Source organism: Rhododendron vialii, chromosome 4a, assembly GCF_030253575.1.
Source record: "Rhododendron vialii isolate Sample 1 chromosome 4a, ASM3025357v1".
NCBI lineage: Eukaryota > Viridiplantae > Streptophyta > Magnoliopsida > Ericales > Ericaceae > Rhododendron > Rhododendron vialii.
Genome location: NC_080560.1, coordinates 5912897 through 5938327, shown reverse-complemented (window position 1 = coordinate 5938327; position 25431 = coordinate 5912897). Strand labels below are relative to the sequence as shown.

The following is a 25431-nucleotide window of genomic DNA, read 5'->3' as shown; positions in this document are numbered from 1 at the left end:
ACCTTTTCCTCAAAGGATGGATCCCGCGAGGATTGGGGATGTGCTTGCTGCTGATTCTGTGAGAGATAGGCCGCAGGGTTAAACTGCGTGTTGAATGGCCTAGGCTGCTGGGCGAAACTATTACCCTGGTGTTCCGTCTTCCATGAGAAATTGGGATGTTTGCTCCATCCCTGGTTATAAGTAGTGGAAAAAGGATCATTACCCTGTTTGGAGAAACCCTGCGCATTGGCATACCCTTGTGTAGCATTAACCTGTTCTTGCACAAACAAAGGGAATTGTGGTGCTGCAGGACAGTCAACAATATAATGGGCCGGACTAGCACATAAAGAACATGCCTCCTGATAAGGTGGAGGCTGTGAGGTGGCCAATTCCTTGGTGAGAAGCTGTTCAACTTTCTCAGTCAGTGCATTTACTTTAGATTGGAGGTCATGAGATGGTTTAATCTCATACATACCTCATGGCTTATCAGAACCAGTAATGACTGACTTAGTTCTCCTCTCAAGAGAAACATTTTGCAGGGACCCTTCGCTCATAGTTTCAAATAACTGCCAAGCATCCTCTTCATTCTTAACCATCACAGAGCCTCCACATGAGGCATCAACCATCACACGATGCTGCGGATGCAGCCCGGAATAAAAACTCTGTACTAATTGCCACTTAGGTATGTCATGGTGTGGACACTTACGAATGAGATCCCCATATCTCTCCCAAGCCTCATAGAACTGTTCATTCTCAGCTTGTTGGAAAGTGGTAATCTCTTGGCGAAGTCTGAGTGTTTTTCCTATGGGGAAGAATTTCTTAAGGAATGCCGCACTCATTTGCGCCCAAGATGTTATAGAATTAGCTGGCAAAGTACTAAGCCAATGTTTGGCGTTCCCTATCAAAGTGAATTGAAACAAAATCAATCTCAATGCATCCATCGGAAAATTTTGAATTAAAAGCGTGGAACTGAGGGCTTCAAATTTAGTGATGTGTTGATATGGATCCTCTTGAGCTTGCCCTTGAAACTTAGGGAGCATTTGGAGTGTACCGGGCTTAATCTCATAGTTGTTAGCCGTGATCGTGGGTAGTCGTACACATGATGGTGTAGTGTACGCTGTGGGGGCAAAGTGTGAGTTGAGAGGGAAGGGGTTAGGTACCACAAGTGCTCCATCAGCATCATCTGCCATTGTGACTAAGTTGGTCTGTTTGTTAACCTTACGTCTCCTATCTAAATCCAAATTAAGAGGTAAGAGTTCGGTTTCCAAAGACTGACGACCAAGCATGCAAGTTCAATACCCCAGAGGTGTTAAAACCGGGTACTCTAGACACAGACACTAATTTGCCAAAAAGAAGAACAAACTCACAGTGGGTCAACGAAATCACTTTATATCACGGCACCGCTTCTCCACAGTGATCTTTGCTCGTTTTGTCGCCTCGTAACCTGTAGCTAAGAGTACCAAAACTAACAAACAAAATAAAAATAAAAAAAACAATGAACTAAACTAAAAAAAACTAATTAAATTATCTCAACCGTGCAAATTGTCCCCGGCGCCAAAATTTGACCGCGTCGTTCCGTGTCAAAAATATATTTATAAAATTTAGAATTAACTACTACTCTGTAGAATAGTGGTCAAGTCCTAGTATCGTTCCAACGGAGACAGTATGGCTGAGTTACGACAAATTCGATTAATTTTTAGATTAATTCGGGCAAAGGAAGTTTGGTTGTTTGAATTTGGAGAATTTATTAAATCTAAGAGAATAAATTAAATGGAAAGTTTGTAACGATTGGAGAGAAAATCTAGGGTTCGAATCCACCTCGACCGTGTAACTCCAACATGCATAGGCAAGATTAATTATTCGAATCAGAAGGGATTATTACTAGGGCTTGCAAACCCTAGCAATAATCATCTAGAAAATAATTGAGTTGTTAAAAGGTATAGATTATCCCATAGCACGGACCGTCTCAAAAGTACGGTCTGGCCGCCTAACGGCACGACCCGTCTTACGAGTATAATCTATCTCAGAACTCCAACTACAATCGATGAAAACCATTGCAAAACTAGGTATTTGAAATCCGGAATACAAATACTCAATAGATAAGAAAAAGTAAAATCATTCCATTCAATTGAAACGGAAAGGATTCTTAGTCTCACAATCAATTCGAATAATAAACCTAAGACCCATACATAAAATAGAGTTACTTGGTGTGAAGTTTCATCTTCCCCCTAGAAAAGGGGTTTAGCCGGCCATGGAGAAGAAAGATGCGATCGAGATTGAAGAAGACATGGATCGGAAGACATGAACAAATCTTCCTATCTCGCCTCTTTCTGTCGTCTCTGGAAAAGTAAAAGTAAACTTTAAGTCTCCTTTTATAGTTAGCCCAAAACAATAAGACTCCAAAACGTAAAGCTGATTTCCGTTTGCACCGTCTGCTGTCCGCTAGTCCGAACCAGCAATTACATTGGCTGGACCAGAAAAACAGCTTTGTTCATATCGTGCCCAACCTTGGTCGTCCGGACCAACCATGCCTTGGCCCGGACCAGCGAGACCAATCTTCACCTTTTCGCTCCTCTTCTCAACGTGGATCCTTCCGGAACATCCTTAACTCATGATTATTACTCCAAATCCTTTCCGAATGCTCCGTAAGCCCTGAAACAACATAAACCAATTAAAGCTCGTTAAATAACATTAGATAGGACCGACAAAACCTAAGTTAATGGGAATAAACGGGTGCTTTTCAGCACCTATCAAAAGCCACACTGAGGAAATACAGAAACTACGCTGCAAAATAAAAAACCATCAGACCTTGTAGGCATCACTGGAAATGAAAACGTAAAAATGACGAAAGACTTGGAAAGTACTTGTTGAAATCTAAGAGCACACACATTGACAAACCGTACACTAAAGACACTACTTATATATTTTAGTTTCTTCGCCCCTTCCTTTTCGGCCTCTTCTGAGGTTTCTTCCCCCTTTCAAAGATCGCGACAAACCATTCATGATGCCTCGTGGTGAGTGTCTGCCCAATAACCAACCCAACTATCAGCCCACTCCCATATCCAATGATTATGACGATCCAGTAAATACCCCTCGAAAACTCTGAATCATCGCCTTGCGAGCTGTGTGGCAGTGGTGGTAGGGGTGATGTTTCTGAATTCTCGCATAACAATGTTAAAGGGGCACCACACAATGCCATATTCCCACCATATGAACAAAGACAGGTTTTGACATACTTAGCCTTTTCTATAGCTCCTGGTTTCTCCTCCACTTGCATATACGTTGAATTCCCTTTCGCGACCACTTTCATTGCATTCCAGTTCCGGAAGTACTTTGATGGCAACGTACCAGAGAAACCATTGTGAGACAAGTCAATGATCCGCAGCTTCGGAAATTTCAAATTGGTGTTAGGATTCTCAATGGCACCATGGAATCTGTTAGATCGGAGAACAAGAACTTCTAACTGAGGAAGAGTTCCCAACAAAAAGGAAAAAGTGTCCTCGATCTGATTGTCTCCCAGAACAAGAATTTCAAGCATTGTACAATTAGACAATGAAAGTGGTAGGCCCCCATGCAATTGATTTTGACTCAAGTCAATCATCTTGATCCCCCTCATGAATGTTTGGGGAACAGTACCGTGAAAATTGTTCATACTCATATTGAGCAGTGCTAGAGAATCAATAGAAGAACTTGACAAGCATTGAGGAATGGTCCCGCTTAAATAATTATTAGATACGTCAAGTGCGAAAAGAGCACTGTTTTGGCAGAATGATAGTCGGTGGAGGAAGTGGGAGTGGTCCTTGCAGCCAGTTAAAACTGAAATCTAGGAATCGTAGTGATATCCATGGAATGGCATCTGGATGCTGCTCAATTCCTGTAAGAAAGTTTCCATGAAGGTCGATACCACTCATTGTTTCTTTACTCGTGTTCCACAACCAAGTTGGTACAAGGCCCTTGTTAGCCAAATTAAGGAATTCTAATTCATCCTGGAACTGCAAGAAATCAGGAAACTCCTTCAAGTTGCATGAGGCCAATCCTATACTACTTAATTTCGGAAAAGTAGCATTGCTACTGTTCCTTGCGAGTATTGTCAATTTGTTTCCTGACAAGTTCAATAGAGTAAGGTTTTGGAGATTTTGAAAGATGTCTACCTCAACTTTACCACTCAAGCTGTTCGAAGAAAGATCAAGAACTTCAAGGTGCTTGAGTTGAGAGATTGAGCTTGGAACATGTCGTATAAATGATTTCCTGAAAGGTCTAGACTGGTAATTCGGGTGAGATTCAGAAGCCAAGATGGGGTTTCACCAAATAACTCATCATTGCTGAGAACCAACGCAGATAGATGGGTCAGGTTAGCAAGACACTGCGGTAATACATCACTTATTTTTGTACCAGTAATGTACAGTGCAGTGAGTTTTGATAGCTTTCCAAGTATGAAGGGTAGGGTACCTGCGTCAAAAGTCCCACCACTGAGTCCTAAGTGAGTGAGTTTTGATAAGTTTGCAAGTGAGTGAGTTTTGATAAGTTTGCAATTGATGAAGGAATCTTTCCCCAGAAATTGTTTCCACTAACGTCGAGATACGTGAGCTGGGCCAGATTGCCAACCGAGGGTGGAAGCATCCCATACAAATTCGTGTATTCTAATTCTAATATTTTTAAGGACTCAAGATTTCCAATTAAAATTGGTAGCATTCCGGAAAAACTTGTCCCCCCAATCGTCAATTCCTCAAGTTGACTACTGCGTGAAAATTCAGGAAGATAACCAAAGAGGTTTTCATTGAGTGTCAAGCGTAACATCCATAGGTTTGGTAGATGAAAAATGCCCATTGGGAATTCACCGTGCAGCAAACAATTAATAAGACTAAGACATCTTAGAGAGGTCATATTTGATAAAGCACTTGAAACTGTAGAAGATAAGTTCACCCCACTGAGGTCAAGTACTTTCAGGTTGGTTAGGTTTTGAACTAGGTCCCTCAGACTGGGTTTTTCAAGTTTCAAGTGACTTTTAGTAGAATATGAGTAAACATGTCTAGACAGATCAAGGAAAATCAATTTCGGAAGAGAGGAGAACTCTGAAGGAATCTGACCGAAAAAAAAGAATTGGACAGGTTGAGACTCCTTAGTCTCGAAAGATTTCCAATCCGGTTGGAACTTGAGAGTAGTTGAAGTCGTTGCCAGCAAGGTTTAGCCTTTGAAGGTGAACAAGGCTGAAGAGGCTGCTGTTGGAGTTGATTGAACCATAGAGGAAGCTGCTACTGAGGTCGAGACCAATCACACGACCGGAGTCATGGTCACACTCCACGCTATCCCACGAGCAGCAATCGCTAGTATTTCCGTCGAGCTTCCATGACTCGGTCTTTGGATAAGCAGACTGGTCGACAGAAGCAAACTCGTTGATGAACAAGCTGTCTTTGAACTGCAGCAAGGCTGATCTATAGTGAAGGTGACTCGATGCTTGGATATTGAAGGTGACTCGATGCTTCACTCACGTATCAGTATGCAATATTTTTTGAGTGCCTTAGTCCAATCTATAGTTTGCCTCCTTAGAGGCTGGTAAAAAACAACTTGAGTCCAAAAAAAAAAATTCTAAAAGAGTCAAGTATTCAACAGCTAATTTGAAGAAATCGTCCAAATTCTAAAAAGTCAAGTATTCAAAGCTTGGTGTATTGGATGTTTGTTTATTTGCTGGCCTTCCAAGTAGTCTCAAGAAGACCAGTCACATCCGTGCTCTTCTTTCTAGACTTTATGAAAAGTGAGAGAGGGAACGAAAAAATTTTACACTTGGAATTTCCGGGCCGCTGTAGCAAATAGGTATGGTTTTTTTTTTTTAGTTCAAAATTCGTAATCCAAAATCGGGGACAAATTAATTAAGCACTCATTCATATCCGATTAAGTTGATTTTTTTTAAAAAAAACAAACTTTTCACAAAAGAATCGTTGGACTCAAGGTGAAACCACACATACGGTCAAGTACACTTCTTAGCAACCACCTCATGGTATTTGTTTTTCTTTGTTATTGCCTTTCGTTACTAGGGCTATAACAAGGTAGCAGCATCATTTCTCTAGTATCATTAGTAAGTGCTTTCATCTGTTGATTGTAATTATATACTTCATCAAAATCACTTAGCAAGAGAAATACAGAGACTAAACAACAGAGTAGGTATCACTTGAAAGAAAACTTGAAAATGACAAACGACATGAAAATTACTTATTGAAAACTAATAACACACACGGACAAACAGTATAGTACAAGCACTGATAATAGATTTAGTTTCTTCGCCCCTTACTTTTCAGCCTCTTTGGAGTTTTCTTTGCCCTTTCGAAGATCACAACGAACCGTTCATGATACCTTGTGGTCAGCGTGTGCCCAATAACCAACCCAACTATCAGCCCACTCCCATATCCCATCATTATGACCATCCAAAAGATACCCGTCGAAAACTCTGAACCTTCGCCTTGCAAGCTGTGTGCCCGTGGTGGTGGGGGTGACGTTTCTGAATTCCCACATAACATCGTCAAGGGGACACCACAATCCCATATTCCCACCATATGAACTATTGTCAAATGTATCAAATTGTTTACCTTGAGGTATGCGGCCCGTGAGATGGTTATGAGAAAAGTCTAGGACTGAGAGGAAAGTGAGTTTTGTTAGCTGCTGAGGGATCTCTCCTGAGAGCAGGTTTCGAGATAGGTCCAACGATTCTAGGTTCATCAAATTTGCCAAGGATGACGGGATGATGCCAATGAGGTTGTTTTCGGAAATGTTTAATGCTTGAAGTCCACAAAGACTTCCAAGGGATTCTGGAATTTCGCCGCTAAATTTGTTGTGTGAAAGATCAACAGCTACAAATACACTTTGGATCTTCTCATACAGCCTTTTCGTCCCTTTGCTAGATATTGTTATTGAATAGGGTAAACGCTTCCAATAATGAATTGGTCCCTTCCCTCTATATTGTGGTATCGCATCCATGCCCATATACATTGAATTCCCTTTCGCGACCGCTTTCATTTCATTCCAATTTTGGAAGTACTTTGATGGCAATGTACCAGAGAAACCATTGTGAGAGAGGTCAATGATTCGTAGCTTCAAAAACTTCAAATTGGTTTTAGGATTCTCAATGGCACCATGGAATCTATTAGATCGGAGAACAAGAACTTGTAACTCAGGAAGAGCTCCCAACCAATAGGGAAAAGTGTCCTCAATCTGGTTATCTCCCAAAACAAGAATTTCAAGCATTGTACAATTAGCCAATGAACGTGGTACCTCCCCATGCAATTGATTTTGACTCAAATCAATCAACTTGAGCCCTCTCATAGACATCTGGGGAATAGCACCTTGAAAATTGTTGTTACTCAAATTGAGCAGCATCAGAGAATCACTACTAGTACTGGCCAAGCATTGAGGAATGGCCCCACTTAAGTTATTATCAGACAAGTCAAGCGCAAAAAGAGCACTATTTTGGCATAATGATGGTGGGATTTCTCCGGTTAGTAAATTACCAGCAACACTGTAAAGAAGGATAGACGGTGATGAAAGTGGGAGTGGACCTTGAAGCCTGTTAAAGCTGAAATCAATGAATTGTGGTGATATCCATGGAATGGCATTTGGATGCTGCTCAAATCCTGTAAGAAAGTTTCCATGAAGGTCGATATTTCTCATTGTTTCTTTACTTGTGTTCCACAACCAAGTTGGTATTTGGCCATGAATACCATTATTAGCCAAATTCAGGACTTCTAATTCATCCTGGAAGCGCAAGAATTTAGGAAACTCCTTCAAGTTGCATGATGCCATTCCTATACTATTGAATTTTGGTAGAGTAGCATTGGTACTGTTTGTTTCGAGCACCGTCAATTTGTTTCCGGACAGATCCAATAGATAAAGGTTTTTGAGATTTTGAAAGATATCTAGCTCTACTTTACCACTCAAGCTGTTTGAAGAAAGATCAAGCAATTCAAAATGTTCGAGTCGAGAGATTGAACTCGGAAACATGCCCGATAGTTGATTTTCTGAAAGCATTAGATAGGATAATCGGGTGAGGTTTGGAAGCCAAGTGGGATTTCACCAAATAACTCATTGTTCTTGAGAGCCAACAGAGACAACTGGGTCAGATTAGCAATAGATTCTGGTAATACATCACTTAGTTTCGTATTCAAAAGTAGTAGTGTAGTTAGTTTTGATAGCTTCCCAAGGGGTCGTGCATCGAAAGTACCGCCACCGAGTCCTAAGACAGTGAGTTTTGATAAGTTAGCTATTGATGAAGGAACTTGTCCCCAAAAATTGTTTTCAGTAACATCCAGATATGTGAGCTGGGCCAGATTACCTAGCGAGCTTGGAAGCATCCCATAGAAATTGGATTCTCCTAATTTTAACACGTTTAAGGAATCAAGATTCCCAATTGAATTTGGCAGCAATCCAGAAAAATTTGTCTGCCCAATCAGCAATACCTCAAGCGGACTACCGGGTGAAAATTCAGGAAGATAACCAAATAGGTTTTCGTTGTCTGACACGCCTAGAATCCGTAGGTTTGGTAGACGAAAAATTCCCATTGGAAATTCACCATACAACAAACAACTCCTAAGATAAAGAATTGTCAGAGAGGTCATGTTTGATAAAGCACATGGCACCGTAGAAGATATGTTCACAGTACTGAGGTCAAGTTCTTTCAAGTTGGTGAGGTTTTGAACTAGGTCTCTCAGACTGGGTTTTTCAAGTTTCAAAAGATATCCAGTAGAATATGGGTCAAAATATCCAGACAGATCAAGGAAAGTCAATTGGGAAAGAGAGGAGATCTCTGAAGGGATCTGACCAGAAAAAAAGGAGTTGTATAGGTTGAGACTCTTTAGTTTCGCAAGTTTTTCAATTCCGATCGGAATTTGAGAATAATTGAAGTGATTATCAGCAAGGTTCAGCCTCCGAAGGTGAACAAGGCTGAAGAGGCTGCTGTTGGAGTTGATAGAACCATAGAGGAAGCTGCTACTAAGGTCGAGACCAATCACATGACCGGTGTTGTGGTCACACTCCACGCCATCCCACGAGCAGCAATTGTAGAAACTCTATATCCATCTCAAAGCCAATTGGCAATGAGTGGAGAGGTCCCAGATGTTATTAAGTGATCACCCATTTCACTCCCAAGCAATGTGGGATTCTATTTCCTTAACATCCCCCCTCACGTGCAGCCGCGTTTGAGGTCTGTCACGTGTGGCCACTTTTTGGGTCCTATCATCGTGCAGCCTTTGTGCTGGTCTATCATCGTGGGGTGTGGATTGTTAATTTTTAAAATGTGGGGTGGAACGGGTCCCGCTCTGATACCATGTAGAAACTCTATATCCATCTCAAAGCCAATTGGCAAAGAGTGGAGAGGTCCCAGATGTTATTAAGTGATCACCCATTCCACTCCCAAGCAATGTGGGATTCTATTTCCTTAACATCCCCCCTCACGTGCAGCCGCATTTGAGGTCTGTCACGTGTGGCCACTTTTGGGTCCTATCATCGTGCAGCCTTTTTGCTGGTCTATCATCGTGGGGTGTGGATTGTTAATTTTTAAAATGTGGGGTGGAACGGGCCCCGCTCTGATACCATGTAGAAACTCTATATCCATCTCAAAGCCAATTGGCAATGAGTGGAGAGGTCCCAGATGTTATTAAGTGATCACCCATTTCACTAAAATAGAATCCCACATTGCTTGGGAGTGAAATGGGTGATCACTTAATAACATCTGGGACCTCTCCACTCATTGCCAATTGGTTTTGAGATGGATGTAAAGTTTCTACATGGTATCGCTAGCATTTTCCCATGACTCAACCTTCGGATAAGCAGCAGGGTCGCCAGAAGCAAACTTCTTGATGTGGAAGCTATGCTTGAACTGCAGCAAGGCTGATCTCTCATCTTCATGGCATAGTGGCTGCGCAGAAGAGTAAGAGTCAGTCAAAACATTAAGATTAAAGCAACAGAAGATCATCAGGAACATGTGAAGATACAAAGATGAATCCATCATGTATTATAAAAGTAGCTATCTTAGAGATACAAATCTTGGATGACAAAGCTAATGCCCTTAACGTGCTTTTATACAGTCCGAGTGCTCAAAAGTCAAAAGGCATCTAATAATGGACCCCTCCCACTCCCCTGTAGTCTTTGGAGTTGTTGGAAATAGATTTGTTTTTTTTTTTTTTTTTGCACAGAATAGATGGGCACATAGATCCACATCTATCCAATCTTTCTGAATTTTCATTTTATATCAGTAGTAACGAAGAAAGTTTTACTTGTGAATAATGCTAACACGTAAGATGTAAGGATATTTCTGAAAAGGTGGCATGTCACATTGAAAACTGCTACGACACTTGATCCCCAGCCGGTTATTTTGGTGAATGTATGCATTTACTGAATTAATTTTTCTTAAACGATCTTGGTTTCTTTTATTAATTTGTTTTGACGGAATATTAATCTGCAATTCTGCATGACCTCTTGGTGTTTAAGTTATCAAATACTACTAGATTTAAAAAAAAATGTCATGTTACACTTGTTACTATGCATCGTTTAATCAAATTAATCTCTCTCTCTCTATCTCTCTCACACACACAGAGATATATTTGTAGGTATAGTCATCTTCGGCATGCCAGTCATGTCCGGCGGCATAATTTGAATATCCTGTCCTGTTACTCGACTTAATGCCTTCCATAGATTCAAATATGGAGACTTTTGTTTTTTTGAAAGTCAAATATGTAGACTGTGTTCGTAACTCTCGGACATGTTTGATGTTCACTTTCCGCTTTCCGGGGAAAGCTATAATATGCATGGTATACTGTATATCTAAATTATGACAATTTGTGATTTTCATTATGCCGATGTTTGGTTTTCTAATGCATATTTATTATGGTAGTTACGATTTGTACTTTAAAATTTATCTGTTGAACAGATCATTAGCAGGTTATCCATAATTAAAAAATATTATTATTATGTAATCATAATTATTCGTACCAAAATCTATAATACTTATATCCCAACCAAATATATGTGTACAATATCAAAAATTAAATAATGCTACCCATAAATATTATAACAACATCATAAATTGAAATTATCTTACCACAATGAATCGTACCAAATTTTTTTTGACTCGTATGATATTCAGTAACAAAATAAAAAATTGTTGTACTAGCTCGATGCTTTGCTTGCGTATCAGTATGCAATATTTTGCAAAGCCAATTTATGGGTTGCCTCCTTTGAGGCTGGTAAAAAACAACTTGAGTCCAAAAAAAAAAAAGCCAAGTATTTCAAATACATGTGGTTTAGGTTGTTGTTGTTGTTTTTTTTTTTTTAACAGAATAAATGGCCACATGTATGTACATCTATACAATTTTTCTGAATTTTGCATTTTATATTAGTTGAAACAAAGGAAGTTTTACTTGTGAATAACAGTAACGCTTAAGTAGTAAGGATATTTCTAAAAAGGTGGGGTGTCACGTTTGACACTGCTATAACACTTGTCAGACAATCCCTCGTTCTACTGATCGATCCCTAGTTATTTTAGATACACAACAATTCAAACATAATACCAAACACAACCATTTTAATAATACTCATATCATTTTTGACAAAAAAAAAAAAAAAGGGTTATCAAATAGGAGTATTAAATTTAAAAAATTGTCATGTTACACTTGTTATTATGTATCTTTTAATCCAATTTCTTAAATATCTATGTCTACATTCGTACATGTACGTATAAATATATGGCTTGAGAATTTTTGTGGTGTGGCGGTACCTGTCGGAGATCTCAGCCATCCAAATGTGTTTTGGACGGCTAAGATTTACTCTCTCTCTATTCCCTAACCCGACCACTCTCTCACCTCTTTTTCTCTCTCTATAATCTGGACGTCCAAAACACGTTTGAACAGTTGGGATCGCCGATGAGGTACCATGTGTGTGGTATCCGCCCGGCACCCAAAATTTCTCATATGGCTTGCAAAAATATCAATATAATAACCGAGCTCAGTTTTAGAATCTTATATACATACATACATAAATCTAACGGTCTCGAGTGGTTTCTTAAATCCAATAGTGGGGATCCTAGGGTCATTTTTGGGAAGATCTAAATCAATCTCTCTCTCTCTCTCTCTCTCTCTCTCTCTCTCTCTCTCTCTCTCTCTTAAAAAATCAATACCAAATTAACAGGAATTTCATAGATAATATGAGGTTTCTCTCTCTCTCTCTCTCTCTCTCTCTCTCTCTCTCTCTAAAAAAAAATCAATACCACAGTAGGAAGTCCATAGATAATATGAGATTCTCATAGTAATCCCTATAGGTAAGTGTTGATTGTGAACTTGAGATCATTATGTCAACTAGGTTTAATTACGATTATGATTTATTCAATAGGGAGAAAATATTGAGAATACTGCAGTTATCAAGTCTTAGACCATGGATTCATAAGGGTGAAAACTCCCATTAAAGGGAGAGAACCAAACCAAAAAAGCCTAAAACAAACGAAACCAAAAAGAGCCAGGGAAAAAAAACCCGGTCGAGAACGTTGTCACCGAAAGCCGCCGTACCGAATCCGTTAGCTTATTCACCAGATGAGCAAAGCCAAGCCATCCCATCTTCAAATCTTCACTGGATCGGCCCCAGCAAGGCCGAACAAGCAGACTAAGGCAGGAGGGGGAGGGGGGCAATTCATTTAGGTTTGAACGGGCAATAAAAAATCATATACCTTAACGTGTTGATTAGTTGCTGAAAATTGTGTTTATTGTGGACGGTTGATGATTAGGATTTGTAAATGCCTTCTAATTGCTACGTAATTGATTTGAACGATTCAGTTGTTGCAAACTCAATATCAAGTTGCACCGGACCTTAAGGCATGAGCAGTTCGCTCACACTTAGGACACTCGAAGCAATATCGAATACCGAATTCTTCTAATGAAGGCATGGGCATGCGCTTGTGAGTTAAATATCCGATATTCAAGGTCTCTCCTCGGCATGCCTGTCATGTCCGGCATAATTTCAAAATCTTGCCTTGTTACCTGACTTAATGTCTTCCATAGACTCAATGTAGACTTAATGCTCTCGGACATGTTTGATGTGCATTTTCTCCCCAAGATGTGGACTCACTCTAGACTTTCTTAATATCAACATATGCTTTTATGGACTACCAAACTAGCAATAGGGGACATGGTGTCACACCCTCGATTTTCAACATAAATATAAAAGGGTTTTCCACAATAAAACCTCATGATTAACCGTACCATGCCCCAAAAAGGGTTTGACGTTTCCATTCCCATAAATTACACTTCTTTGTCCAAATGTTTACGGAAAGTACATCATCGGCTCAACGGCCCCCAAAATATACAAAAGTATCAAATGGAGTTACAAATACATCTTCCAAAAATAGGTTTACAAAGATGGCTAAGTAACTCTTCAATGTTAGCTTTCAAAACCGTGTCCACATCCAAGCACTCCAAACATGTTGCTACTGCCCTGTGTTAGTACCTGAAAATGATGGAGGGTCTGAGCTACACTAGCCCAGTAGAAAGCTCTAATCTAACAATGTATGCAAATGAAATGTAGGAATAGTCACGAGATGAACAATGGCAGCAAGATCAAACGGATGGACAATAATAGCAATTTGAATCCAACACTCCAATTTCAAAACCAATCGTGAGTCTTACCGAATAAACTTTAAAAAAAACACCATATGTCAAGACGTGTCTCGTACATGTGTCATGAGCCGAAGCTCTAACTGGGCCAATTAAAGGACCCCAATGTCCTCTGCCAGGCTCTTTACCCTTTCAGGATGTCCTGAAATATCAATTATGAGCTTATAACTCATACCGGGCCAATTAAAGGACCCCGATGTCCTCTGCCAGGCTCTTTACCCTTTCGGGATGTCCTGATATGTTTTCGTCGTGTCCGTAAGTTCAAAATCCTTTTATCAACACGTTCGTATCGTTCAAATCCAACTTTGACTTGTAAAATGACTTTCGTAAAATCAAGTTCAAATGAGCTTTAAGGTCATGGATACGTCCAACGAAGTCATTAGGTATGAGTAATCAAGTTAAGGGATCATTCGGGGAGTATTAGAATGGGTTGGAAGTGATTGGAACCCAAAACAGTGAAGTACGAAGCAAAACAGAAAATGCTGGAGATAAGCAACAGGTATCGATACCAAGGGAAATGGTATCGATACCATTTGGTCCAGAATCATTCCAGACGCAAGGGTATCGATTACAAGGGCCAAAGGTATCGATAACAATAGGTTTTCTGGGTTTTGGGGTTCAAAGGTATCGATACCTATGAAGATGGTATCGATAACAATAGGTTTTCTGGGCTTGGTAACGTAAAGGTATCGATAACGATTACCAAAGGTATCGATTACATAGCTGTTCGAGCAGATTTTCTGCAGATTTCAATGGGTTTCTCAACAACAACGACCACAACAATATCAACAACAATCAATGGCAAGAATCAAGCTACAAGAAACAAGTCATAAACATATATTGATAGTTAGAACTCCCTACCTCAAAGATCGAAGAACGAATTCAAAGAATTTCCAAGCCCTAGCCCCAAATCTTGAAACCGAACGGAATATGCCTCCACCGAGCTCAAACCAGCGATAAACGAGCTCTACTACGCAATGTAATGAAGGATTGAAGGTTGTTTTGTGAAGGCTCTAGGGTGATTTTGGGTGAGAGCAAGAGAGAGGGTGAGAGAGCCGAGAGAGGAGAGGAGGACGGGAGAGTGAGAGAAAAGAGGATGGGGAATTTTATTCCCTATGCTCACACACACATATGTTATACACACACTTAGCACAAATCACACGCTCACCCTTCAAATGCAACATTTTATCACATTAGCCCCAATTCTCAATAACTCAAATCAATTTCCTCCTTTTATTCCTTATAAAATATTTAAATAGATTTTATAAATTTACGGGTCTTTACACCCTACCCTCCTTAAAGAAATTTCGTCCTCGAAATTTAAACAACCATGCTCAACTAAACCATACATCACATAGATATGCAATAAGTCAAATAATATGCGACGTCAGTATTAAACACTCACATCGATTCATTCCGGAAATAGATGCGGATACTTCTCCCTAACCTCATCTTCTCGTTCCCACGTCGACTCCTCGTTACCCTGATTCTTCCACAATACTCGCACTAGTGGTATCGTTTTACCCCTCAACACTTGGTCACGCGTATCCAGGATACGTATCGGTTCTTCCCTATATGATGCGTCGGCTTCCAATTCGAGTTCGGACCATTCTAACACATGTGACGGATCTGGTTCGTACTTTCTTAACATAGACACGTGAAACACATCGTGCACATTCGATAATCTTGGCGGCAAGGCCAAACGGTACGCAACCTCCCTGATTTTCTCGATAACGTCAAATGGACCGATATAACGCGGTGAAAGCTTTCCCTTCTTCCCAAAACGTGACAAGCCTCGATGTGGCGATACTTTAAGGAACACGTGATCTCCCACTTCGAATGATAATGGACGACGACGACGGTCGGCATAGCTCTTTTGTCGGCTTTGAGCTGTTTGTAACCTTTGGCGAATTATTTTGACTTGTTCGGTTGTTCTCTTTTGAGCCTCTAAAAGTCGTTGGCAAATCGATCTCATACTCTCGGTAGTCTCTTTGATCATATCCGGCCCCACTAACGTAGCCTCTCCCAATTCGGTCCAACACACGGGTGATCGACACGGTCTCCCATACAGGGCTTCATATGGCACCATTTCGATACTCGACTGATAACTATTGTTGTACGCGAATTCGACTAACGGTAGATGGTCTTCCCAATTACCCCGAAAATCCATAACGCAAGCCCGAAGCATATCTTCCAGAATCTGAATCGTTCGCTCGGATTGACCATCGGTTTGCGGATGATAGGCGGTGCTAAACAAGAGATTCGTGCCCAAAGCGGCCTGCAAACTTTGCCAAAAACGTGCGGTAAACCTTGGATCTCGATCAGACATGATAGATACGGGAATCCCATGAAGTCGAATAATCTCCCGAATATACAAACGGCTAAGCGTTTCTACGGAATCGGTAAAATGGATAGGGAGAAAGTCGGCTGTTTTGGTAAAACGGTCCACGATAACCCAAATGGCATCATGCCCCTTCGGCAATCTCGGCAAACCCGTAACAAAATCCATAGTCACATTTTCCCATTTCCACTCGGCCACCGGTAATGGTTGTAGTTCTCCCGCAGGTCGTTGATGTTCGGCTTTCACTTGTTGACACGTAAGGCATTTGGACACAAAGATCACAACATCCCTCTTCATCCCAGGCCACCAAAATTGCCTACGTAAGTCGTGATACATTTTAGTTCCTCCTGGATGGACGGCTAACGGTGAATGATGAAATTCTCGTAGGATTTCCTCCCGACACGAAACGGGCACAAATAACTTCCCTTGATAACGTAAACTTTGGTCGGCGTGAATCATCCACCCATCTCGAGCATTCCCTCTAAGGAATTTGGTACGAAGTTCCTCCGCTTCTTCATCGTTTTGTTGAGCCTCCACTACTCGTGTTGATATGGTCGATTGAACAGTGAGATTGCACAACGTAACCCCTTCTTGAAGTTCCTCGAAGTACGAAGCATAATGGCCTAAGTCGTTCACCATCTTCCACTCACGTATGGCTAGGCTTGCTAAGTGTATCGGTTTTCTGCTCAACGCGTCAGCCACAACATTCGCCTTACCCGGGTGATAATGCAATTCAAAATCATAATCTTCTAAGTGTTCCATCCAACGACGTTGACGCAAGTTAAGCTCCTTTTGAGAAAAGAGGTACTTTAGGCTTTTATGGTCAGAGAATACTTCAAATTTCTCACCATAGAGGTAATGACGCCAACTCTTCAAAGCAAAAACGACAGCCGCAAGTTCCAAGTCATGAGTCGGATAGTTTCGCTCGTGAGTCTTTAATTGTCTCGAACCATATGCTACTACTCATCCCGCTTGCATCAATACGCATCCCAATCCTTCTTTAGACGCATCGCAATACACAGAGTAGCCAACTCCACGTTCCGGCACGATCAAAACCGGTGCGGTAGTCAATCGCTTTTTCAACTCCTCAAAAGCTGCCTCACACGAGTCACTCCAAACGAAACGGGTCCCCTTACGCGTTAGTCTAGTCACCGGTGCCGCTAAACGAGAAAAGTCAAGAACAAAATGACGGTAGTACCCGGCCAACCCCAAAAAGCTTCGAATCTCAAACACATTCTTCGGTCGTTGCCAATTCATAATGGATTCTATCTTCCCCGGATCAACGGATACCCCACCTTTCAAAACCACATGACCCAAAAACCTAACCTCGGGTAACCAAAACTCGCACTTACTAAGCTTGGCATATAAACGGTGTTCCCTCAAAAGTTCTAGAATGATGGCAAGATGAGTTTGGTGTTCCTCTTCCGTGGATGAATAAACGAGAATGTCGTCAACGAATACAACCACAAAATGATCGAGGTAGGCACGAAAGATGCGGTTCATTAGGTCCATAAAAGTAGCTGGAGCATTAGTCCAACCGAATGGCATCACAACAAATTCGTAATGACCATAGCGAGTACGGAAAGCAGTTTTAGGAATATCCTCTCTACGAACTCTCAATTAGTGATAACCAGACCTCAAGTCGATTTTGGAAAAACAAGTGGCACCTCGAAGTTGATCAAATAAATCATCGATTCTTGGCATGGGATACTTATTCTTAATGGTTACGCGGTTGAGCTTACGATAATCAATGCACAAACGAAGTGAACCATCCTTCTTTTGGGCAAACAAAGCCGGTGCCCCCCACGGTGATGTGCTAGGATGAATAAACCCCAAATTTTCTAACTCTTGCAGTTGGACTTTCAACTCTCTAAGTTCAGCGAGCGCAAAACGATAAGGAGGAATTGATATAGGAGCGGTGCCTGGAAGCAAGTCTATCGCGAACTCAATTTCTCTCTCGGGAGGCAAACCGAGTAACTCTTTCGGAAATACATCGGGAAACTCGCGAACTACCAAGGGTAACTCCCCACGCGTAGACATGTCCTCATCTAACGTCAAGCTTGCCAACAAAGCATAAATCGACTCTCTGTCCCAAGACCCACACAAATACGGTGCTAAAGGTTCCCGACGCTCCCCAAGGAATTCGAAATAAACACCCACAGGCGGACATATGCGAACACGACGCTTGAAACAATCAATCGTAGCATGGAATGTAGATAACCAATCCATCCCAAGAATGAGGTCAAACCCCGACATATCCAGCACAATGAAATCGAAAACGAAGTGATGGTCACAAATAACGAGCTCACAACCTTTACAGATACGACTCAGAGATGACCTTCCCCCTAATGGTGTCTCGACGGATAATGACAAATCAAGGCTCTCGGTGTACAATTCCAATGCACACACAAATGATGTAGCGATGAAAGAATGGGATGCTCCAGAATCAAATAGTACTCTAGCAAAAGAATTGAATAGAAGGAAAGTATCCCTTACAACCGATGTCTCTGGAGCCTGAGAAACAGAAGGTGATGCATTGGTGTTGATGTTGAAAACACGCCCCTGGGTTCCCTGACCCTGCACGAAACCTCCTCCATGACCGGAACCTTGAGAAGGTGCGGACGAACTCGCTCCCCGGTCGACCCCAGAACTCTGAACTGACGACGTTTGGCGGAAATGAGGCTGCTGCTGCCTTTGAGTACCCCTGAAAGACTGATGGTCAACACCACGCCCTGCCCTCGACTGTTGTATCGAGCCCGACTCACTACGCGCTCCCGCCCCTTGAGGGCAATTCCAAGCAAGATGATCCGCCTTACCGCAATTATAGCATGCCTTAGAAAGCTGAGGACACTGAGTACGGACATGCCCGGGTTGGTTACACCTGTAACACACAATCGGGGGTCTAGACAAGGCACCCCGAGTTCCCGAAGAAGAAGGCACCCTAAAATTGGATTGATTGGGTGGTTGTTGAGACGGTTCCCTCTGCCTTTTTCGTCCTTGGCTACCAAAACTACCGGAAGATGAACTCAAACTTCCCACTGGTTGCCTTGGTTCCCACGCCTTTGCATTTCGTTGAGCTTCCTTTGGTATTTCAATACTTCTCGCGCACTCCACCACTTCAGAAAACTTCACCTTACGTTGGACCGTCACCATTCTTCTCACGGTGTTATGCAACCCTTTCTCAAACCGTCGACACTTCCTTTCCTCTATCGCCACCAACTCTGGAGCGAAACGTGACAAGGATTGAAATTTCTGCACATACTCCGAAACGGTCATATTGCCTTGCTCCAGTTTCTCGAATTGATCCCTCAGATTCTCACGTGAAGTTTCCAGAAAGTATTGGACCTCAAAGAGAGTCTCAAATTCAGCCCATGTCAGATTTTCATTGTCCGGTTCGTTCACTTGAGCCGCGGTTCTCACCGCCCTTCTTGCATCTTTCCTACTCTCTAAAACGGATTCCCACCATTCACCGGCCTCACCAACAAGTTGAACGGCCACGATACCCACTCTGATATTATCTTCAGTGATATTTAGAGCTCTAAAGAGTTTGCGGATTTGAGCTAGCCAGTGGTCGGCTACCAACGGGTCGCTACTAGTCCCATCGAATATCGGAGGGTTCCTACGGCTAAACTCCCTCATCGCTACCATAGCGCGATCCTCGACATTCTCCCTAGGAGCTTGGTTCAGAAGATTTGCAGCTGTAAGTGCTGCGACGAGGTCCCTAGCAAACTGAGTTTGATTAGGAAGTACTCCTGCACCTCTACCGACCCCAGCCCCCGGATTCCCACCAGGATTCTCCCCGAGCTGACTAACCTCATCCTCAGGTGGCATCCCACGGCCACGGCCACGGCCCCTACCACCCCGATTTCCTGTCGCACTTCGTCTACCACGCGTCTTTGGAGGCATCTTACTACAAGATATAAGAAAGGAAGACTATTAATCACAACACTATTACCATGAGGTTAAGCCCCACCTTTCCAACGCGGGTTAACAACTCTACACCACTCTACGATAATGAAAATGCAATGTCAAGTAGTCTCATGAAAGTTAGTCACATAAGCATGCACAAGTTAAGTTAGAAGGCGCGACATTTTGAACCCATGAGACGAAACGTCTCCCCACGGTCTCTAGGTGTTCTAAACTTAAGCTCTGATACCAAGTTGTCACACCCTCGATTTTCAACATAAATATAAAAGGGTTTTCCACAATAAAACCTCATGATTAACCGTACCATGCCCCAAAAAGGGTTTGACGTTTCCATTCCCATAAATTACACTTCTTTGTCCAAATGTTTACGGAAAATACATCATCGGCTCAACGGCCCCCAAAATATACAAAAGTATCAAATGGAGTTACAAATACATCTTCCAAAAATAGGTTTACAAAGATGGCTAAGTAACTCTTCAATGTTAGCTTTCAAAACCGTGTCCACATCCAAGCACTCCAAACATGTTGCTACTGCCCTGTGTTAGTACCTGAAAATGATGGAGGGTCTGAGCTACACTAGCCCAGTAGAAAGCTCTAATCTAACAATGTATGCAAATGAAATGTAGGAATAGTCACGAGATGAACAATGGCAGCAAGATCAAACGGATGGACAATAATAGCAATTTGAATCCAACACTCCAATTTCAAAACCAATCGTGAGTCTTACCGAATAAACTTTAAAAAAAACACCATATGTCAAGACGTGTCTCGTACATGTGTCATGAGCCGAAGCTCTAACTGGGCCAATTAAAGGACCCCAATGTCCTCTGCCAGGCTCTTTACCCTTTCGGGATGTCCTGAAATATCAATTATGAGCTTATAACTCATACCGGGCCAATTAAAGGACCCCGATGTCCTCTGCCAGGCTCTTTACCCTTTCGGGATGTCCTGATATGTTTTCGTCGTGTCCGTAAGTTCAAAATCCTTTTATCAACGCGTTCGTATCGTTCAAATCCAACTTTGACTTGTAAAATGACTTTCGTAAAATCAAGTTCAAATGAGCTTTAAGGTCATGGATACGTCCAACGAAGTCATTAGGTATGAGTAATCAAGTTAAGGGATCATTCGGGGAGTATTAGAATGGGTTGGAAGTGATTGGAACCCAAAACAGTGAAGTACGAAGCAAAACAGAAAATGCTGGAGATAAGCAACAGGTATCGATACCAAGGGAAATGGTATCGATACCATTTGGTCCAGAATCATTCCAGACGCAAGGGTATCGATTACAAGGGCCAAAGGTATCGATAACAATAGGTTTTCTGGGTTTTGGGGTTCAAAGGTATCGATACCTATGAAGATAGTATCGATAACAATAGGTTTTCTGGGCTTGGTAACGTAAAGGTATCGATAACGATTACCAAAGGTATCGATTACATAGCTGTTCGAGCAGATTTTCTGCAGATTTCAATGGGTTTCTCAACAACAACGACCACAACAATATCAACAACGATCAATGGCAAGAATCAAGCTACAAGAAACAAGTCATAAACATATATTGATAGTTAGAACTCCCTACCTCAAAGATCGAAGAACGAATTCAAAGAATTTCCAAGCCCTAGCCCCAAATCTTGAAACCGAACGGAATATGCCTCCACCGAGCTCAAACCAGCGATAAACGAGCTCTACTACGCAATGTAATGAAGGATTGAAGGTTGTTTTGTGAAGGCTCTAGGGTGATTTTGGGTGAGAGCAAGAGAGAGGGTGAGGGAGCCGAGAGAGGAGAGGAGGACGGGAGAGTGAGAGAAAAGAGGATGGGGAATTTTATTCCCTATGCTCACATACACATATGTTATACACACACTTAGCACAAATCACACGCGCACCCTTCAAATGCAACATTTTATCACATTAGCCCCAATTCTCAATAACTCAAATCAATTTCCTCCTTTTATTCCTTATAAAATATTTAAATAGATTTTATAAATTTACGGGTCCTTACACATGGTCTTGGAAGTAATACTTAAAACCTCTAACTTTCTTCTTTCATTTTGAGTCGGCGAATAATGTCACCAGTTTCCTGAGTCCTCGCCATGATTATATACGGCCTCGGTCCCCAATTGTTAGCCCATTTTTGGGAATGTCAACTTATTAAGGGGCATAATCGTTGCGCTTTGTATATTTTGATGTTTCGGTTTTCCTTGTTACCCTCAAAAGTAAGGAGACAGCATCATTACATTTTTGGGTTGCTTTTCTAATTTGAAAAAAGAAAAGAGAAAAAGGTAGTCTTGTCAACGATGAGGGTATAACATTTCCATAACAAATTTTAAGCAGAAACGCGGATTTATGAATAAATTGGGCTCATCCTGCATGTGTATTGATTGTTGAGTGGCCAAAACTGGGAACAAGAGTTTTATTTGAGCTTTGAGATGGAATGTAAGGAATAACGATAAAGCTATTTGGGGAGGTAAGGGAGGCTGTGACTGGGTAGCACCGGGAGGACAAAGTGACAGAGTCACAGACTACAAGGTGAAAGCAATAGGATGTAGCCATCGTGACCTCCTCGAGATTAATCATGCCCACTTGTGCCTTTCTCCTCCCGAATCAATCTGTCATGATTCTTCAAAGTGTCGTGAAATAATCGGTCTCATTAGCTATGACCTCTCCTCTCACTTAATGGCAGAGGTAACTAAAGGGCCTGCCTATTCTCTTAGTCAAGCATGGATAACATAATACCGGGACTTACAATAGGAAAGATCGTGTCATTATTTTTTGCCCAATGACTTATCAAAAGGGACCATAATTTCGGGGACAGCAAAAAGTATTGAAAGGGACTAACAATTGTGGACGGGGAAGTACTACTTTATAAAGGAAATTATGTGCTGTGCAAAGCTTAGCATGAGGTATACTCCTCCTATACGAACTTCAAATGAACCAATTAAAACAATTTAGAGAACTAGTACAATTGCAAGAAGCCCTTTATACCATTACGAATAACAAGGAAAAGATAGTGGCACTTGCGTCCCCGAGAATGCCACAATTCCAGTAGTCAAAAGGCCTCCAAACTGTTGGCTTTTCCCTAGCTTAACCTTGGTTTTTTGGAGGAGGAATATCAAAGAAATTGGGACAAATGGTGGCTGCCCATTTCTCGGCAAAAAACAGGAAGAAACAGGGGAAGAGAGCAAGAAACAGGGGAAGAGCTCTCTGGAAAGCAGAGGAAAAGAAACGAGAAGTGGGGCTGCTCTCACACACTTGCCCTACGTTCTTTTCATTTCACTAAATACTACTAGCTTTCTTACATACAAAATGGATACGGGCTTCCCCAAACACTTGGGCCCATTAAACAAAAGAAGATAAAGCTAGCCCATTACAAATATAAAAACATGGTCCAAATACAAATATAACATTTGGTCCAATTACAAAAAGATAATAAAGCATTAATTTTAACACTCCCCCTTAATGCTTTGTTGTAACACCCAACATTTCTCTAAAATATTGAAACTTTTCTTTTGAAAGAGCTTTGGTGAAGATGTCCGTCACTTGGTCTTCAGTTGCACAATACTCAAGTTGAATCTCTTCATCTTCCACGGCCTCTCAAATGAAGTGATGCTTAATGGCAATGTGTTTGGTGCGGCTATGGTAGACGGGATTCTTTGTCATTGCAATTGCGGATTTGTTGTCACACAAAATTGGAGTAGCTTCTCCTTGCTTTTCACCAACATCTTCCAAAACCCTCCTTAGCCATATTGCTTGAGAGGTTGCCAATGATGCCGACACGTACTCGGCCTCGGCGGTAGATTGCGCCACGGTTTGTTGATTCTTAGATGCCCATGAGAAGACACCCAAGCCAAGAGAAAAAGCATATCTAGAAGTGTTCTTCATATCATCAACACATCCGGCCCAATCACTATCACAAAATCCTAGCAATTTGGTATCAACATTCTTCTCATATAAAATGCCATAATCAAGTGTTCCTTGTAAGTATCTCAAGACCCTCTTACCCACTCCAAAATGAGTTTGGCTTGCAATGTGCATGAAACGGGATAACATGCTTGTAGCATACATGATATCTGGCCTTGTGATAGTCAAGTACAACAAGCTTTCAACCAAGCTTCTATAAAGAGATTCATCCACCTTTTTGCTTCCATCTTCTTTTGACAATTTCTCATTCACAATCAAGGGAGTTGCAACCGGCTTGCATTCTCTCATCTTGAACTTCTCAAGAAGAGTTCTGGCATACTTTCTTTGGCAAATGAAAATATCATCTTTACTTTGATAAATTGCAATGCCCAAGAAATAATGCAAGAGACCCAAATCACTCATTTCATACTTCTTCATCATGTCTCTCTTAAAATCCTCAATCATTTTCATATTGCTACCGGTAAAAACCAAATCATTAACATAGATAGAAACAATAAGAATACCGTTGTTACCTTGCCTCTTGATGTACAAGGTTGGCTCACTTTTGCTTCTTTGAAATACTTTTTCATTGAAGTAAGAGTCAATCTCACTATACCATGCCCGGGGTGCTTGCTTTAGCCCATATAAAGCCTTCTTCAACTTGTATACCTTTTGTTCCTTGCCTTTGACAATCAAGCCTTGAGGTTGATCAACAAATACTTCTTCCTCCAAGACACCATTCAAGAAGACCGATTTCACATCAAGTTGATACAAAAACCATCCCTTCGATGCCGCTAAGGCAACAAGAGATCTAATTGTGTCATGTCGAGCCACCGGTGCAAATGTCTCTTGAAAATCAATCCCGGGTTGTTGAGAATACTCTTTTGCAACAAGTCTTGCTTTGTGCTTTTGAATGGAATCATTGGGATTGAGCTTTGTTTTGAAAATCCACTTCACACCAATAACTTCTTTGTCTTTTGGCCTCTCCACCAACTCCTAAGTTTTGTTCTTCTCAATGACATGAATTTCCTCTTCCATAGCTTTCTTCCAAGCTTCCTCCTTAATTGCTTCTTCAAAGGTCTCCGGTTCAACAGCACAAAAATTACAACTTGCATACTTATCACTTAGGCTTTTCATTCTTCTTGGAGTTGAACTTGGAGATGAGAAACTTGAGCTTGATGGAGAAGTTGGAGGAGTTTGATTTGAAGCTTCAAGATCATCACATTCTTCATCTTCTTGACTCTCCCCGTTCTTCATAATTGAAAGGGACTTGGTTTTGCACCACATTTCTCTTCCAATCCCAATATGCGTTCTCATAAAAAAGAACATCTCTAGAAATGATCACATTGTTTCTGGTCAAATTGAAGAGTCTATAGCCTTTTGATTGGGAGCTATAACCCACAAAAATACACTTTTGACTAGTTTCATCAAGTTTGCTCCTTTTTACTTTTGGAACATGAGCATAACAAATGAACCCAAAAACCTTCAAGTGATTCACAGATGACTTTCTTCCACTCCAAGCTTAAAATGGAGTAATATTTTCAACGGCCTTTGTTGGGCATCGGTTCATCAAATAGACCGCCGTATAGACGGCTTCACCCCAAAAAGTCTTAGGCAATCCCTTCTCATGTAACATTGATTTTG

General features: G+C 41.4%; 2 protein-coding genes, 1 non-coding gene and 1 pseudogene across 3 annotated transcripts; 1 reads left to right on the top strand and 3 right to left on the bottom strand.

The window, feature by feature from the left end:
* Positions 1 to 663: 663 nt before the first annotated feature.
* Positions 664 to 770, top strand: LOC131325016 (small nucleolar RNA R71). The gene has a single exon (XR_009199584.1). It is a non-coding gene; the product is annotated as a small nucleolar RNA R71 (small nucleolar RNA).
* A 1827-nt stretch (positions 771 to 2597) lies between these two features.
* On the bottom strand, positions 2598 to 3631 carry LOC131323580 (receptor-like protein 20). Its single transcript, XM_058355433.1, has 2 exons — positions 2976 to 3631; positions 2598 to 2631 (listed from the first exon to the last, which is right to left on the bottom strand). Exons 1-2 carry the CDS (start codon positions 3629 to 3631, stop codon positions 2598 to 2600), a joined length of 690 nt encoding a protein of 229 aa, XP_058211416.1.
* An 85-nt stretch (positions 3632 to 3716) lies between these two features.
* LOC131323579 (receptor-like protein 6) lies at positions 3717 to 10051 on the bottom strand. The gene is made up of 5 exons (XM_058355432.1): positions 9782 to 10051; positions 5111 to 5335; positions 4552 to 5061; positions 4372 to 4428; positions 3717 to 4280 (listed from the first exon to the last, which is right to left on the bottom strand). The coding sequence occupies exons 1-5, from the start codon at positions 9971 to 9973 to the stop codon at positions 3717 to 3719; spliced, it is 1548 nt and encodes a 515-aa protein (XP_058211415.1). The 5' UTR covers positions 9974 to 10051.
* A 4982-nt stretch (positions 10052 to 15033) lies between these two features.
* LOC131323578 (uncharacterized) lies at positions 15034 to 25116 on the bottom strand (annotated as a pseudogene).
* Between the last annotated feature and the right edge of the window lie 315 nt (positions 25117 to 25431).